General features: G+C 41.9%; 1 protein-coding gene across 7 annotated transcripts in view; it reads right to left on the bottom strand.

Annotated features, from left to right (window-relative positions):
• The window catches only part of LOC309711087 (carnitine O-acetyltransferase-like), a 42742-nt gene that overhangs the window by 2838 nt on the left and 22991 nt on the right, over positions 1 to 16913 (bottom strand). For 5 of the 7 annotated variants that reach the window (XM_082541111.1, XM_082541110.1, XM_082541112.1 and 2 more), the window contains 6 exons: positions 16016 to 16116; positions 3202 to 3321; positions 1280 to 1402; positions 509 to 644; positions 257 to 307; positions 72 to 134 (listed from right to left, as the gene is read on the bottom strand). In XM_082541111.1, coding sequence (XP_082397237.1) covers positions 72 to 134; positions 257 to 307; positions 509 to 644; positions 1280 to 1402; positions 3202 to 3321; positions 16016 to 16116 — 594 coding nt within the window. The remainder of the gene's footprint in view (positions 1 to 71; positions 135 to 256; positions 308 to 508; positions 645 to 1279; positions 1403 to 3201; positions 3322 to 16015; positions 16117 to 16913) is intronic. The other 2 variants (XM_082541114.1, XM_082541115.1) reach the window with 2 other exon arrangements.

Here is a 16913-nt window from a genome sequence, read left to right as displayed (position 1 = left end):
TGTTGTCCCATTTAACAGGAACAGACTGCCACTAAACTGAAGCACTGAGCAGTTTTGTCATTAAAACTCACCATGCTAGTGTTCCACTTGTGCACTTCTATAGCTTTCCTCAAAAGATCCACTTTCTCTGTGTTCTGTACAACAAGATTACAAGTTACAATTCATCACTTGTAACAAGGTAGTGTTTATGACAGAAGTTTGTAATCTAAAGCATTACATACCAGCAACATGCAAATAAGTGAAACTGTCAGCTTACTTCAAATACTGAAGTGACACCAAAGAAAAGTAGGCAACAGAACAGAGTGTTCTGCAGGTAAAAAAAAAAAAATCCCATTCAGATTCTTCATGGGGATTGATTTGATTAGTCATAATGCAATCATCCACAGCAGATGTATTGTGAACTCTGAATATAAAACTCAGTGCCACAGAAAATTATGTCAGTGTCAAAGAAAAATAACTCTACCCACAATCCTAGAGTGAAATACCTGCACACACACCCTCCCCATACCTTCTTGTTTGGGTCATTAAAAGCCACGACAAAGGCAACTGAGGCACTTGAAGTTGAGGGGATTTCACCTACACGTCCCTGCCTGAACAGTCGCATTGAGGCAGCTTCATAAGATGCACAGTGCTGCCGGTGCACCCTGCCAAGAGATTGGAGAAAAATATTTTAAACAACCTGTGTTCCAAAATGAAACCCCAATTCCAAAAATGTTGGGATACTGTGTAAAAACAAAATATAAGAGAAGTCAATGATGTGCAAGTCAAAGCTATGTTCTAGTCACACTACAATATTTGTTTTTTTATTCTTTATCTTTACAATGCATGGTTAATAAACAGACAAGTTTAAAACTTCAACATTTTGTTGGTGCAGCCCAAACCTTCTCTAAATTGAGAATTGCAACCATCACCAGTCTCATACAAATGACTTCATTACAGCTTAACAGTTGTAATGAAAATCTTGTGTCAGGCCCTTCAGAAGGGTCAGCTGGCAACAATCTAATTACTAAGCAGGCTATAAAGTTTAGGCATATAGATTAACAAAGAAATACATGTGCTTTTGATAAGGATCAACATTTTATGTGAATGTTAAATAAGCTTTGCTCTCAATTAGGTCTATGCAGGAAAAAAAATTTGTTAAATCTGTGACTACAGCATTTTGTATGAGTGTGAACCCAGGTTGTTACGGTTAATGAGTTTAGGATTGTCTGTTCCATCTTAACTTGGTCAAGAAAAAGTCAGCCTACAGAAACATCTCCATAAGGTTTAGATTACTCACCTGTAGTAGGCCAGCTGTATAGCCATCTGTATGAAAGGATCAGGACTCATCTTGTTTGCTTTTAGAAAGTTTTTCCCATAGTGGCTGAATGAGAGAATACTGAAATCCAGGTCTTGGACGATTCTGTTGTGAAGAGGATAGGATAACAGATGTGTTTGTGTATTGCATGCTCCTGTTATAAGTATTGCTATTAAAATATGTATATATGCCTTGTTAAGTATGGAGAATGGAGGTAATGAACTATGGAGTTTTGCACTGCAATTTCTCTTTTCAGAATCAGGACACTGGGAGAGGTGGCACCAATGAAGGGAGGCAGGACAACACACAATGTATAAAACAGTAACTAATGATCAAATGCAGAATGAAAAGTGTCTTCCTTACTCACATCAGTGCATCATGGGAAGCCCCAGTAACCTACACCTATTTCAGTGTAACTAAAGAAAGATTCAGGGTCACCTGATCTAGTCCTACCTGTATGCTTTATCAAACAGGAAAGCTTTAAGCCTAATCTTAATCTTAAAAGTAAAGATGGTTTCTGTCTCCTGAATACAAACTGGAAGCTGGTTCCACAGAAAGGGGGCCTGAAAGCTGAAGGCTCTGCCTCACATTCTACTTTTAAATATCCTAGAAAACGAGTAAGTCTGCACTCTGAGAGTAACAAGTGCTAATGGGGTGATACAGTACCATAAGGTCATTAAGATTAAGATGGAGCCTGAATATTCAAGAACTTGTATGAGCAGGATTTTAACTTGGATACTGGATTTAACAGAGCTAAAGATAAGCCAATATGCCGTTTTTTTTTTTTTTATGTCACTGCCTAAGGACAGCATGTATAATGTGAAACAGAAGCGGTCCCAGAACAGATTTATCTGGAACACTATAAATTAACCTTAGTGTGTAAGGAAGACTCCCCATTTACATGGACATCAGATATGGTTCTAACCACTGCAGTGCATCATCTTTAATTCCTACGGCATGCTCAACTCTGTAATAAAATGTTACAGTAATATCGAATGCTGCACGGAGGTCTAGCAGGACAGGCACAGAGGAGAGTCCACTCTCAGTCATGTTTGTTGCTTGGATAGAGAAAAAAAAAAAAGTAATGAACCCTATACATAAAGTAACATCTGAGGGATGGTTATTTATTTATTTTAAATGGTTAAAATTATATGAATCAAAAATTTCTTTTCAGACTCTCTCAGCCTAGCTACAGTGTTGAAAAGAAACCTGGGGTTATTTTCTTCCTCCTCAGAGGCCTCATGACATTATGGCCCACAGAGGGTTTTCCATTTCAATGAGCCTCTGTCTATAGCTGGGGGCTCATTTATAAACCTTTTAGTTTTAAAGTTGTGCTCCATTGATAGTTACTTTGAAGCAAAGTTTAGTCTGTTTAGTCCATTTAAAATCAAACTCATTTGTGCATGTGTGAACATTTGATCACACTCTGGTGTGGATCCGACCAATCTAAACTTTAAAAGGTGTACATTTCAAGTTTGAGCTAAAAACTTCCCATAGCAACATACAATTTGCATTCTCATTGTAGCAAAGTACTATGGATGTGCAAAGGTCTGCAGGGGCTTACAACTAGCTGTGAAATGAATGGAAATTCTCTGTTCTCCAATAGTCCAGGATTACAGCACCTTCTTCAGATGTTTACTTTTGTTGCTTCTGCCCCAGACACATCTGGCCAATGAACTGAACGCGACGCATTTTGCTGCGCTTGAAGTATACTTTGATTATTCTCTGTATGAAAACAACCCAAACCACGAGAGTTTACAAACTCATTTACTGATTTGAACTAAATGAACTATAGGTGTGAAAACACCCTTAGTTGTGTTTATTTGGGTTTTTCCTCTGGGGATGGATTTTTGTTTTCAGTGGGGCTATGCAACTAAAACTTGAGCAGTAGCTTTTGTACTCACTTATCAATGCTTTGTTTGGCCTCCTCAATTGCTTTTTTGATGTCAGCTGTGATGTTGAAGTGTAGTTTCTGAGGTGTGGGCAAAGGCACCGTGGGAGACTCTATGATCTCTAGTTTCTTGCTGTTTCCAAAAAGGAGAAAAAAACAAAACAAATGACAAACAGGGAATGCTACTGAGGGGCAGAAAAAAGCCAGCACAGGTAAAACAATCTCTTATGTCAATGGACATTTCTATCAAGAGACTTTTTGCAAGTGTGTTGAAAGCTTAAGGAGAAAAAAAAAAGAAAAAAGTATGAAGTCACAGATGGGCTTTCCACCCACAGGAAGCATTCTAGTGTGTTTTGGGTGGCAGTCAGAGGCACAGGCCCTGGCAGGCTCTTTAAGTTGGCTATTGGCACATTGAATGTCACCTCTCTGGTGGGAAAGCTGGAGTTAGTGCTGTCTCTAGATTGGGCAACTCCAGATTGAAACCACAGTAACTGGACTTTTACTTTCATAGCGCTTTGTTACCCTGAGCACTCAAAGCCTCAAGCATCTCCAAAGACACTTTTTTTTATAATGTCAAGAAAGCCAGCATTGAAAGAGATCCCATCCCCAAGAACACTTTTTTTAAACCCTTTGTTAAACATTAAAGATAAAAACCTGAGTATTAATCCACATTAGTATAAATAGCTCTAACAGGTTAGACCACCATTTTTATAGTAACAGATCCCTAGGGCTTAATGTCTAGGCTACAAAACCAAACCCAGTCATAGTCCAAGAGCAGTGATCTAGAAGGGAGCTGCCAGAACAGGAGTGGCTGGTAGAAGAGCTTCCGGAAAGTGGCATTCAAAACTGGGCAAGCCTTCTTGGATTGAGGTTCTGGTTCCACAAATTGACAACGCCTAAGCTTTTTGTCTAAAATTTGTGCACACAATCAAATTCCAATAGTTGTACATGGATAATTTGACATGCAGACTGAAGTAGCTGGTGAATCCATCCTTTGGCATGGGTTTCATAGATTGTTGCTTCCCTGCACTTCTGGGCCAGAAAACAGACTGTTGTCTGTCCTTATGTGCCAAAAGACAGTTCAGAGTAGCCAGCATTGTCGAAGTTGTTAGGTGGGGTGCTAGAGAGTACACCACCAAGCAACTTTGTCCTATGGGGAGACTTCAATAATAATGTGGGCAATGACAGCAAGACCTGGAGGGGTGTGATTAGAGGAATGGCCTGCCTGATCTGAATCTGACCACACTCAGATTAAGATCAGTCTGTCCATAACATGTTCAAACATAAGGGTCTTCATGAGAAAATGTGGCACCAAGACATCGCAGGGTGATGAAAGGTGGCGGATTGGACAGATGCTGGCAGACGTGTAAAAATAACGCAATTGTTTGGTAGTGGCTATGGTGGAGCTTTCACAGATTCAGTAAAATTAGCAAGTGATGGAGGCCAGCAGGTGGATGGGGGAAAGGGGAGGCGGAGGTGGCGAGACCCAAAGCAGCCGCCAATCCGACTGTCTGGTGAGATGAGCTTCAGGTAAGAAGTTATGACCTGCAGTCTATCTGGGTCAGATATAAACCAAGTTTAGGTGGAGTTTATTTTCGTTCTGTTAACTTTTTACAGTCAGTTACAATAACTGGTACTGTGTACTAGCTAGCATGACGGACTTTCTATAGAGTTGGGTGGGTGCTATTATGTTACTGGTGAACTTTATTTTATTCATATGGTTAGTTAGTAGAGTTGCCTACCAACCCGTAAAAAACAGAATCCTCTGGTATTCAGAGTTAATATTACACGTTTCGTATTGAGCTGAAAATAAACGCGATTTGTCCCGTACTTCAGCTACAATAAAAAGAAAAAAAAAAAGACAAAAAGCTGGAGTTATTCTGTGTCTTTACGCTGTCAGCTGCCTCTTCTCTCATCCCCCCCTGTTGCTACTTCAATCACAAAACTGATCAATGATCAGCTGATCGGCGTTTCTGCCGCAAGTCCCGTCTCTCTTGCTTGTTTATCTCCTGCTTTGCGCCAGAAAGAGGAAACTAGCTGAGGTCGTGTTCAACAGCAGAAGCGCCTTTAAACTTGATCAGCTGTTGTTAGAATTTATTTAATATTACTTTCTAGTATCAGCTGAGGTTTGCTGGAGCTACAGCTGTAAAAAGTGCTGGTCATGATATCGGTTTGGTTATCTGGTGAGAGGGAAACATGAAGATGAAACCAGGAGAGGTCCTTACTGAATCATCAGAGCTGAACAGGTGATGGAGAAACAGGTTTACCTTTTAGGTGACATGAATGGGTTGAAGGGAAGCTATGAACTGATTCTGAGAGACAACTTACACCTTTTCTATGTAGCTGACAGCTGGTAACTGTGCAGGGGCGGGTCTAGCAAAGTTTTGCCAGGGGGCCAGGTAGGGCATTAACAGGGAGAGGTGGGCACAAAGAAATACTTTTCTTTCTTATTCTCATTTAAAATTTCTAGCTTTTAACAAATAATTATCTGAATCTTACAACCAATGTTTTCATCTGATGTCAAATTTATAGAAATCCATTATTGTACATAGTAAGTTCTTTTCAGGGTCCCAACATAATTTCTTCAGAAGAAATTACTGTACATGATGCCAGTATTTTCCCCACATTTTCTAGATACTGTACTAGTACTTTGTGTAAAATGCCTTTCAAAAGTCAGTTTAGTTTTATTCTTTCTCACCTGTCTTTCTGTCTCCTTTCACTTTTAAAAGGTTGCCATGTTAGAAAAAATATTTTGCCCTGCCATGCCGTTTATTGATGTGGTAAATAAATAGTTTATGAAAATATCGCTAAATCTGTCATTTATTATTTTTAATATTCAGTAATAGTCATGTTTTACTTCTAGTCTTCTCTGTCTTAATTTCAGGTTTCCACCATATGTTGTAGATAGTTCAGGAAGTTAACTCAACCAAGCAGTCTTTGGGTTTCGGCTAAGTACTGTTTAGAATACCAGAATAGGGAGGATGGTGTAGGTTTAAGTTTATTAGATTGATACATATGTACCAACAAGACAGTGTACATCACTGTCACAACGACGTTTGTTTTCATTCAAAGGCTTTATGGTTTTTCCTATAATACCTGGTGGGCCAGTCTCTAGTCAAAATACCCGGGCTGATTTTTTGTCCCAGTCCAGCCCTGTCTGTGGCTGTATGGTCTGGACACTCGGGCTGAGCGGTCAACTAAGCATCACCTTGTGGTGAGTTGATGAGGTGGTGGGGAGGATGCTGAACAGGGTTGGCATGCCTAAATGTGTAAAGGTCCACTGGGATGATCTGGGAGAAGCCCCCCTGGTCCAGGAGATCTTTAATTCCTACCTCCAGTAATAATAATAATAATAATAATAATACATTTTATTTAAATAGCGCCTTTCAAAGCACCCAAGGACACTGTACAACAGATAAAAACTGGAAATATACACAATGGTAAAAATAGAAGATAAAAGTTAAAACATACAGAAATTTAAGAATAGGCAATTTTAAACAGATGAGTTTTGAGGGTGGACTTAAAAAGAGAGAATGAACTAATATTTCTGAGGTCCGGGGGTAGGGAATTCCAAAGTCGAGGGGCAGAGCAGCTAAAGGCCCTCCCTCCCATTGTGATCAGACGAGCAGAGGGAACAGAGAGAGAAAGAGAAGATGAAGATCTGAGGCAGCGGGATGGGAGCTTCATCTGTAATAAGTCAGAGAGGTACGGTGGAGAGAGAGAATGAATAGCCTTGAATGTATACAGAATTATTTTAAAATGGATGCGAAATTTGACCGGGAGCCAGTGAAGTTGCTTCAGGATTGGGGAGATGTGGTGGGTAGAAGAAGTCCTAGTAATAATACGGGCAGCAGAGTTCTGGACACGTTGGAGCTTGTTGATAGATTTTTGTGTAAGGCCAAATAATGAGTTGCAGTAGTCAATTCTAGAGATAACAAGATTATGGATGAGAATGGCAGTGGCGTGAGGTGTGAGGAAGGGGCGGAGGCGATTAATGTTACGGAGTTGGAAATATGCTGCACGTGTAATATTATTGATATGTGAGTTAAAGGATAATGTGCTATCGAGAATGACACCCAAGCTTTTCACAGAGGGAGAGATAGGGACCAGCGAGTTATTGATGGTGAGAGAGAAATTGTTAATTCTGGATAGCAGTCGTTTAGTGCCAACCAGAAGAAGTTCCGATTTATTGCTGTTGAGTTTAAGAGAGTTGGAGGAGAACCAAGAATTAAGTTCAGCTAGACAGAGGATGAGGGAGGGTGGAGGAAGAGTAGAGTCAGGTTTGGTAGAGAGATAGAGCTGGGTGTCATCGGCGTAGCAGTGGAACTGAATATTATATTTACGAAAAATATGTCCGAGTGGAAGAAGGTAGATGATGAAAAGAAGGGGCCCGAGGACAGATCCCTGGGGCACCCCAGTGGATAAAGGAGAAAGCTGAGAAGTGAAGGATTTTAATTGAATGAACTGAGTGCGGTCAGATAGGTATGATTTAAACCAGGCTAGTGGAGTGTGAGAGAGACCAATAGAAGCTAATCTGCTAAGGAGAATGGGATGAGAGATGGTGTCAAAAGCTGCACTCAGATCAAGAAGGATAAGGATGGAGAGGAGACCAGAATCAGCTGCTATAAGAAGGTCGTTTGTTATTTTTATAAGAGCAGTTTCAGTGCTATGTAGAGGACGAAAGCCAGACTGGAACTGTTCGTAAAGGTTATTATCAGTTAGGTGAAGATGGACTTGTGAAGCAACTATTTTTTCAAGGATTTTTGAGAGAAATGGTAGATTGGAGATAGGACGAAAATTATTAAAGTTGTTGGGATCTAGACCAGTTTTTTTCAGAATTGGGGTAATAGCAGCAACTTTGAAGGAAGCAGGAACAGTTCCAGTGGTGAGTGAAGAGTGAATAATAGCAGATATGAGGGGAAGGAGAAGGAGTAAGCAGGCTTTGACGAGGACAGTGGGGATAGGATCGAGCTGGCAGGTAAAAGGCTTTGATTTATGGATGAGATCAGCAATATCAGCTAAGGATGGAAGTTGAAAAACAGAGAGGAAGTGAGAAGGGGGAGAAGTTAGGACAGAGAAGCTACATTGAGCATTAGGGTCCAGGTCTAAGTGTATTTTATGAATTTTATCAATAAAGAATAGCATTAGAGGACTTCCGGTGGCTCGTAGCACCGCATGGCCGCATAGAGAGTGACCTCCGGCACCAACCGTGTGTTTCCCCGGACTCGAGAGCTGTATTAGGGCTACATTGCCATTTTTCGACTCAAGAATGAGTGGGGATAAATCTAAAAAGGGAGGATACGGGCTACGAAACATTCTTGACTGTGAAATGGAGAAGGACGCCGCGGCTAGTGAGGCAAGCCTCGCATCGGGACAAGATGGCGACCGAGGTGAAGGGCTGGGTTGGCTTCGGGATGCTGTGAGTAGCGTACTGGTGGCCGAAATGGCTACATTGCGAACCGAATTGAAGAGTGACTTCAAAGCATTCGGTACGGAATTTCGGGAGGATGTAAAGAAGCAAATGGCCGAACTCTCTAAGGAATTGAATCAAAGATTACACGAGATGGCGGATCAGGTGGAGGAGATGACTGGTCGGCTAAAGCACGTCGAGGACAACATGGCTGACTCGGAACGCTGGGACATTGGTGTTAGGGATACACTTGTGCAGCTGTTGGAAAATCAACGGGCGCTTCAGGAAAAGGTGTCCGATATGGAGGGCCGCGCTAGACGCAAGAACATCCGGATCTACGGCGTACCGGAAAACTCGGAGGGCTCGTCGGTGACTACCTTTGTTGAAAATCTGATCAAAGAACACCTAGGCGAAGATTTCGGCCCGGACCGTGCTCTCGGCATTGAGCGCGCACACCGCGCGTTGGGACCGAAACCACCCCCGAACGCCCCACCACGCTCAATAATAGTGCGCTTCCTCCGGTTCTCTGTTAAAGAAGAGATTCTCCGCACGGCGTGGAACAAAGGGGTACATATCCAAAACAAACGGGTGTATTTCGATCATGACTACTCTCTGGAAGTGCAGAAAAGGAGACGGGAATATATCCCAGTTAAGAAGGCTTTGAAGGACAACGGGATCCGTTTCCAGACACCACTAAGTAAGATGCGAGTGTTTTATGCGTCAGGCAATGTCCTATATAATACCGCGAGCCAAGCTGCCGAGGATTTAAGAAAGCGGGGAATAGCCGTGGGTAAGATCACCTTGGGGAACCAAACCAACAGGATGACAGAGGACACGATAAAGCAGCTACTTCCTTGGGAAACGCAGACAGCACACTGCGGGGGCGGCTTCCAGCAGCACGTGCGGGAAAAACTCCAAGCATTCCGGAGGGAGCAAGAAAAAGTGTCAGCAGACGAGTGAACAGCTGATGGCGGGACAACGGTGAGATAGCTGGCGGTAGAGTTTTGATAATCTAACCGCAGGAACACTGACTTTCGTATCCTTCAGAATTCATATTTCTTTAGGTTGGTGCCTACGGACATGGTTAGAGAACCACCACGTTATGTCTAGTAGCGATAAGAGACTGTTTCGTTTATTTTTTGCCCTTTTTTGGCTTTTTTGTCGGTCACTTCCCTCTTGTCGGATGAGGGGCCCCACCCTGTGGCCAGTCCCCTCAATGTCAAAGGATACTGTTATATCCTTTGTATTGGAAGCTCCTGTTAATGTTTTGTGTGTTTGCTGTTCAGTGAGTTCTGGTTGTGATGTTCTGAGGTCTGGGTTGATTATGTTGTATTCCACATATCCACTTGATGGCTTATAATTTCTATAAAATGCTGTCACTAAATGTAAATGGCCTGAATAGCCCTATTAAAAGAAGCAAATTAATTGCCAAATTGAAAAAGGAGACAGTAGACTTGGCATATTGGCAAGAAACTCATCTAGATAATGCAGAACATGAGAAATTAAAAAAGATGGGTTTCAGACATACATTTTATTCATCGTATAGGGCCGGGAAAAAACGAGGAGTAGCTATCCTTATCTCAAATAAAATAAAATTTGAACATATATCTACTATAAGTGATAAGGAAGGTCGGTTTGTTTTAGTAAAAGGTAGAATAGAGAATAAGACGGTCACACTATTAAATGTCTATGCACCCCCAGGAAGCAACGCAAGCTTCTTTAAGAAGATATTTGATTTGATCTCTAAGGAAACGGTGGGAACTCTTATTTGTGCAGGAGATTTTAATTTACTGTTAAATCCCAGATTAGACTCAAATAATAGGGACAGGAAAAGCACGTCTGGAGGGAAACGGGTTAAAGGAATGTTAACGGAATTAGGGCTTATTGACGTGTGGCGATCTATCCATGGGTCAGCGTCAGGATTCACTTTTTACTCTGCTCGACACTCAGTGTATTCGAAGATAGATTACTGTTTTATGTTTAATAGGGATTTACACAGGATAAAAGATTGCAGAATAGGTCCAAGAGATGTCTCTGACCACAGTGGACTTTATATAACGTTACATTTGGACGGGACACGGAAGACAACTTTGTGGAGACTAAATACCGGTATGTTAAATGACCCCGCTTTTGTGAAACAAATGACAGCCGATCTTAACTTGTACCTGCAGGACAATGATAATGGAGAGACAAATCACAGTATTGTATGGGATGCAGCCAATGCTGTCCTCAGAGGTAAAATAATTGCGTGGTCGACCATGATTAAAAAGAAAAAGTCACAAGAATTGTTACAACTGCAGAATAGATTAATGGCCTTGGAACAGTCAGGTCTAAAGGATAAAAATACTACAGTAACCCACCAGATCAGACAGATTAAGCAGGAGATAGATAAGATATTGAGCGAAGAAGTAGAGAAAAACATAAGGTTCATGAAACAGAGGTATTATGAGGCAGGGCCTAAGGCGGCGAAGCAGTTGGCGTGGCGGATTAGAAAACAGCAAGCTGAAAATAATATTTATAAGATTAGAGACCCGGTTGGTAACAATGTTGTAACTGACCTGGATAAAATTCAAAAAGCGTTTGAAAAGTATTACAAATCCTTATATAGTCAATCTACTCAGGGTGATGTAAATAAGATGACTGACTTTTTGAATTCCTTAGACCTGCCTACGATTGGTCGAGAAGCAAATAGTAAGTTAACGTCCTTAATATCTCGGGAAGAAATAATTAAAGCTATCTCCAGCCTTAAATCCAATAAATCACCAGGTACCGACGGGCTCCCTGCCGAATGGTACAAAACCATGAGGGAAAGCCTTCTTCCCCTGTTGGAAACTAGTTTTAACTACATTTTGAAAGGAGGTCTGGTACCTCCCTCTTGGAAGGAGGCCTTCATATCGGTTTTGCCAAAGGGGGGACAGGATAGACTAAACTGCAAATCTTATAGGCCTATAAGTGTCCTGAACTCAGACTATAAACTATACACAACTATTTTGGTGCGAAGAATGGATGCTGTAATGCCTTCTTTGATTGATGAAGACCAAACGGGTTTCTTGAAAAATAGACAAACCCACGATAATATTAGACGAGCTTTACACATCATCGAACACATTAATAATAAGAAAAAAAGCTCAATTATTCTTAGCTTAGATGCTGAAAAAGCATATGATTCAGTGAATTGGGACTTCCTCTTCCTAGTGATGAAAAGATTTGGTTTCTGTAGCGAGTTTATAAGATGTTTCCAAGCTCTTTATTCTCTCCCTACTGCCAGAATAAAAATTAACGGTAGCCTCTCCGATACTATTTTTTTAGAACGAGGATGTAGACAGGGGTGTCCAGCAAGCCCCTACCTCTTCAACTTGTTTATCGAACCTCTAGCCCAGGCTATACGTCAGGAAACATCGTTGAAAGGGATTGTAATAGGAGGGGACGAGTACAAGGTGTGTTTATATGCAGATGATGTCTTGGTGACAATCATGGATCCCAGCTCAGGTATACCAGTATTAATGGGGATGTTGGAAACATATGGCCTGTATTCAGGGTATGTCCTTAATGTCAAAAAAACTCAAGTTCTGTCATTTAAATTTTCTCCGGACCAGACACTACTGGCAAAATTCAAGTTTAATTGGGAGGCAACTGCTATCAAATATTTGGGAGTGTTTCTGCCTAGAGATCTGACACAACTGTACGATATTAATTACAGTCGTATTAATAGAGATATATAGCGATCTCAACATTTGGGCCTTGCTCCCTCTCGACCTTGGCAACAGGATACAGATAATTAAAATGAATATTCTCCCCAAACTACTCTCTTTTTCTTGCTTTACCTATTCAAATTCCAGAGAAGCAATTCAGGGAATGGAATAAGCAGATTTCGAGATTCATTTGGCTTAACAAAAGACCACGGGTGAAGTTCTCTACTTTGCAGTTGCCGAAAGACAAAGGGGGCTTGGCTCTACCTTCATTAAGGAATTACTACTTATCTGCTCAGCTGAGGTCCTTGGTGTGTTGGTGTAATCCATCTTTTTGTGCGAGGTGGAAGACTATTGAGATGTCTCTCTCAGACACGCCAATCCAGTCTAGACTTGGTCACGCGGCTTCTGATTTGGACGATACCTTGACGCCCAGCCACTGGGTCACTTTTACATTAAAAATATGGAGGGGAGTGGTCAAGCAGGCGCAACTCCAGGAAGAGATAAAACTTCTGAGGTGGCCAGCGTATGACCCTGATTTTCTACCTGCTTCCCACGATAGTAGATTTAAACAATGGGTGTGGCATGGAATCACTGCTGGGTGTTTGGTTATTGTAAAATCTAAAATTATGGCTTCTGATACCCTATGCAAGACTTACGATCTCGGGAAACAAGACTTTTTTCGATACTTGCAACTCCGTGACTATATTGGCAAAAGACTGAAGAGCTGTGTCCGTGGAGACTTCTCGATTGTTAATATTTTCATTGATGCTTATGACTCTGGGAGTAACAGAGCCTTGATAAGTAAACTGTATAAATGTCTGACTAAGCTCAAAGGGCACTCAACGATTTACATAAAGCAGAAATGGGAAAAAGAAATGGACATTGTGATTACAGAAGATGGGTGGGCACGGATCTGGGAGACACAGTTTACCACGACTAACTCCAACATGTGGCGGGACTTCTGCTGGAAGAACATTATACGCTATTTCATAACGCCTAAACAGAAGTCTAAATTCAGTGCTACACCTGCGTTTTGCTGGAGGAATTGTGGGGAAGTCATGGCTGATTACGGTCATATATTCTGGTCCTGCCCACTCATACGACCCTTCTGGACGGAAGTTATAAAGATAATTACAGAGGTGTTGGGATTCCACGTGTCTTGTACATTTACCTCATTGTATCTGGGGTATTTTACAGACGATTTAGTTGCAGATGATGTTTACCTTCTGAAAGTTCTCTTGGCTTCTGCGAAGAAGGCCATAACAAAACGCTGGCTCTGTAGAGATCCTCCCACTGTAACACTTTTTACCTCTATAGTGGAAGACGTCAAATTGATGGAATGTATGACTTTCACTCTGCGACTGCAGGGAGATTTGGGAAGGAGACGGTGGAGAAAATGGCTGGACTTTACAGCTTGTGGCAGCACCCTTTGATGCATAGAATTAGCAATGCAGACTTGTTGACGTATGTATGTGTGGATGTGCAGATGTATGTACAGGTGTATGTTATCTTCCCATGACCTCATACTGTTTCTGTTTTTTCTTTTTTCTTTTATCTTGTTGCATAAAAATGTTCCTAAACAAATAAAAAGTGTCAAAAAAAAAAGAATAGCATTAGAGCATCACAGAAGTTAGATGAATAGAGATGAGCAGGGAGAGAATCAGGTGGCCTGTTAAAAGAGTTGAATAGTGAGAAAAGGGTCTTGGTAGAGTTCTCACTTGAGCAGACAATAGCAGAGTAATAAGCAGATTTGGTTTGACTAATACATTCCTGGTAAAACAGAACGTGGTTATTAAACATATCCTTATGAATAGTAAGGCCAGTTTTCTTATAGAGACGTTCAAGCTGTCGGCCTTTAGCTTTCAGTAGCCGGAGTTCAGGGGTGTACCAGGGTGCAGAGCGAGAAAAAAGTACAGTTCTGGTTTTTTGTGGAGCCAGGGAATTTAAAATACTACTAAGGCTATGATTATAAAAAAGTACCAGGTCCTCTTGAATAGCTAAGTTGTTAGAAGACAAGCAGCTAGAAAAAGCAGAGGAAAGGATATCAAGATTTATATTCTTGATATTCCGGAAAGAGATAATACGGGGATTGTTAATTACAGAGAGGGTCATGTGAACATTAAAGGAGAGAAGTAGATGGTCCGAAATTAGCAGTTCGTCAGCTGTACAGATGGAGGGGGGTAAGTCCAGAACAGCAGACTAGGTCCAAAGTGTGGCCCTTAATGTGGGTAGGGAAGTTTATGTATTGTTTAAGGCTGAAGCTATCAAGGCAGGATAGAAGGTCCTTGGTAAGAGGATGGTCGCAGTTATCCACGTGAACGTTAAAGTCACCCAGCAATATTATATTAGGGGAGACAGTAGCTAGATTGGTCAGCAGATCGCCAAAGTCACTGATAAAAACAGAATTAAATTTTGGGGGGCGGTAGATGACAGCTATTACAGTTGGGGTAGGTCCTGAAAGTTGACAAACAACAGATTCAAAGGAACTGTACGTAGGGGCGGACAGCGGCGAGACTTTCCAGTTCTCGCGATAGATTATCGCGAGGCCACCACCACGGCCGGACTCGCGAGGTTGGCAGGTGTAAACAAACCCCGGGGGGGTGGAGTCGTTGAGTTGCGAAAAGTCATTGGGCTGTTGCCATGTCTCAGTCAAGCAGAAAAAGTCAAACTTACGGTCTGTTAGGAGATCCTGGATGAGATGTCCTTTGTTCGTAAGCGAACGGATATTAAGCAGGCCGAAGTTGACAGAAATACTGTCGGACTGCAAGAGAGTGTTAGCCGACCTAGGCAGACCAGTCAGAACATTGCGGTCAATAGACCTGCAGGGGTTCCGTTGAGAGCGACCAGAGGTGGACCAGAAGGACTGAATTGGTTTGGAATTATCCTGATGGAAATACCGACGGGAGCCTCGATGTACGTACTTTCGACGAGGGAGGAAGGCAATGTCCGTGTGGAAATGAAGAGCAGCCAACGGCGGAGCAGCTAAAGAGAAGCGGAGGCAGAGGAGCTCATCAGCTGTATATTGATGAAGTCCAGTGCCGAGTCGGTAGATCGATGACATAAGGATCCAGACCCACACTGAGAGTACATAGATCCTGAAAGGCCACATCATGGACAGGAACAGCCGGGTAGGGACACCGGTGGGCCTTAGAAACAGGAGTAGGACAAAAGTCCAGAGTCCAGTAGCGTTAACGTTAGCGATAGTGGTGAGTGGCGGCCGGTGAGTAGCGGCAGCCAGTCGCGCCAGCGTTCACTCAACCGGAAAAGCTTACGTAGAACTCATCTCAATATCCTGTTCAGGAGTGAGCTGTTCATGGGACTTTTGCCGGCTCTGTAATGATGTGGATGTTGTACCACTACATTGTGGTGAAGTTAGCTGAGGGTAAAAGGGAAGCTGTTGATTAAGTTGTTGATCAAGCTACGTCCCCATGCTCACTTATGGTCAATGAATTGGCGGAAAGAATGAGTTTGCCTTTACAAGCAGTGGAAATGAGCTTTCTCTGAAAGTTCTCTCCTTAGGCTGTTGCCTCCATGTCCAAGCCCCAAGCACAAGGATCAGTCTATCCTTGTGTCTTATAAATTTAATGGAAAAGAAATACACTTGTCTGTGTTAGGGTAAGAATAATGTATTTTTAGAAGTCACCTTGCCTCATATTTGAGCTTTTGTTAACAGACCAAACAACAAAACTAAACTATAGAACACTGCATTTTAAATGTATACTTACATGGATGCTGAAACATAATCAGTCAAGGTCATACCAATTGTACCATCTGCACAACTATGCGAGACGTTGTTACCAAATGCCCCATCTTCTCCAATAATGAACTGAAACAAAGAAGGCAAAACAGCCATTAGCATTACATTTCAAGCTGGATTAGTCTATATCTTTCAGTAATTAAGACATTGTGCTTCAGTTTTAGTTTTGCTCTGTAGATCTTTAGACTGTCTGCAAATTGTGACGCAAGAATACATTTTAATTCAATATATCATATACAGTGGGGCAAAAAAGTATTTAGTCAGCCACCGATTGTGCAAGTTCCCCCACTAAAAATGATGACAGAGGTCAGTAATTTGCACCAGAGGTACACTTCAACTGTGAGAGACAGAATGTGAAAAAAAATCCATGAATTCACATGGTAGGATTTGTAAAGAATTTATTCGTAAATTAGGGTGGAAAATAAGTATTTGGTCACCTCAAACATGGAAAATCTCTGGCTCTCACAGACCTGTAACGTCTTCTGTAAGAAGCTTTTCTGTCCCCCACTCGTTACCTGTATGAATGGCACCTGTTTGAACTCATCATCTGTATAAAAGACACCTGTCCACAGCCTCAAACAGTCAGACTCCAAACTCCGCCATGGCCAAGACCAAAGAGCTTTCCAAGGACACCAGGAAAAGTATTGTAGACCTGCACCAGACTGGGAAGAGTGAATCTACAATAGGCAAGCAGCTTGGTGTGAAAAAAATCAACTGTGGGAGCAATCATAAGAAAATGGAAGACATACAAGACCACTGATAATCTCCCTCGATCTGGGGCTCCACCCAAGATCTCATCAAGCAAAGATCCCAGAACCACACAGGGGGACCTGGTGAATGACCTGCAGAGAGCTGGGACCAAAGTA

Source organism: Aulonocara stuartgranti, assembly GCF_965226115.1.
Source record: "Aulonocara stuartgranti genome assembly, chromosome: 7".
NCBI classification, from domain to species: domain Eukaryota; kingdom Metazoa; phylum Chordata; class Actinopteri; order Cichliformes; family Cichlidae; genus Aulonocara; species Aulonocara stuartgranti.
This window is presented reverse-complemented; position numbering and strand designations above follow the sequence as displayed.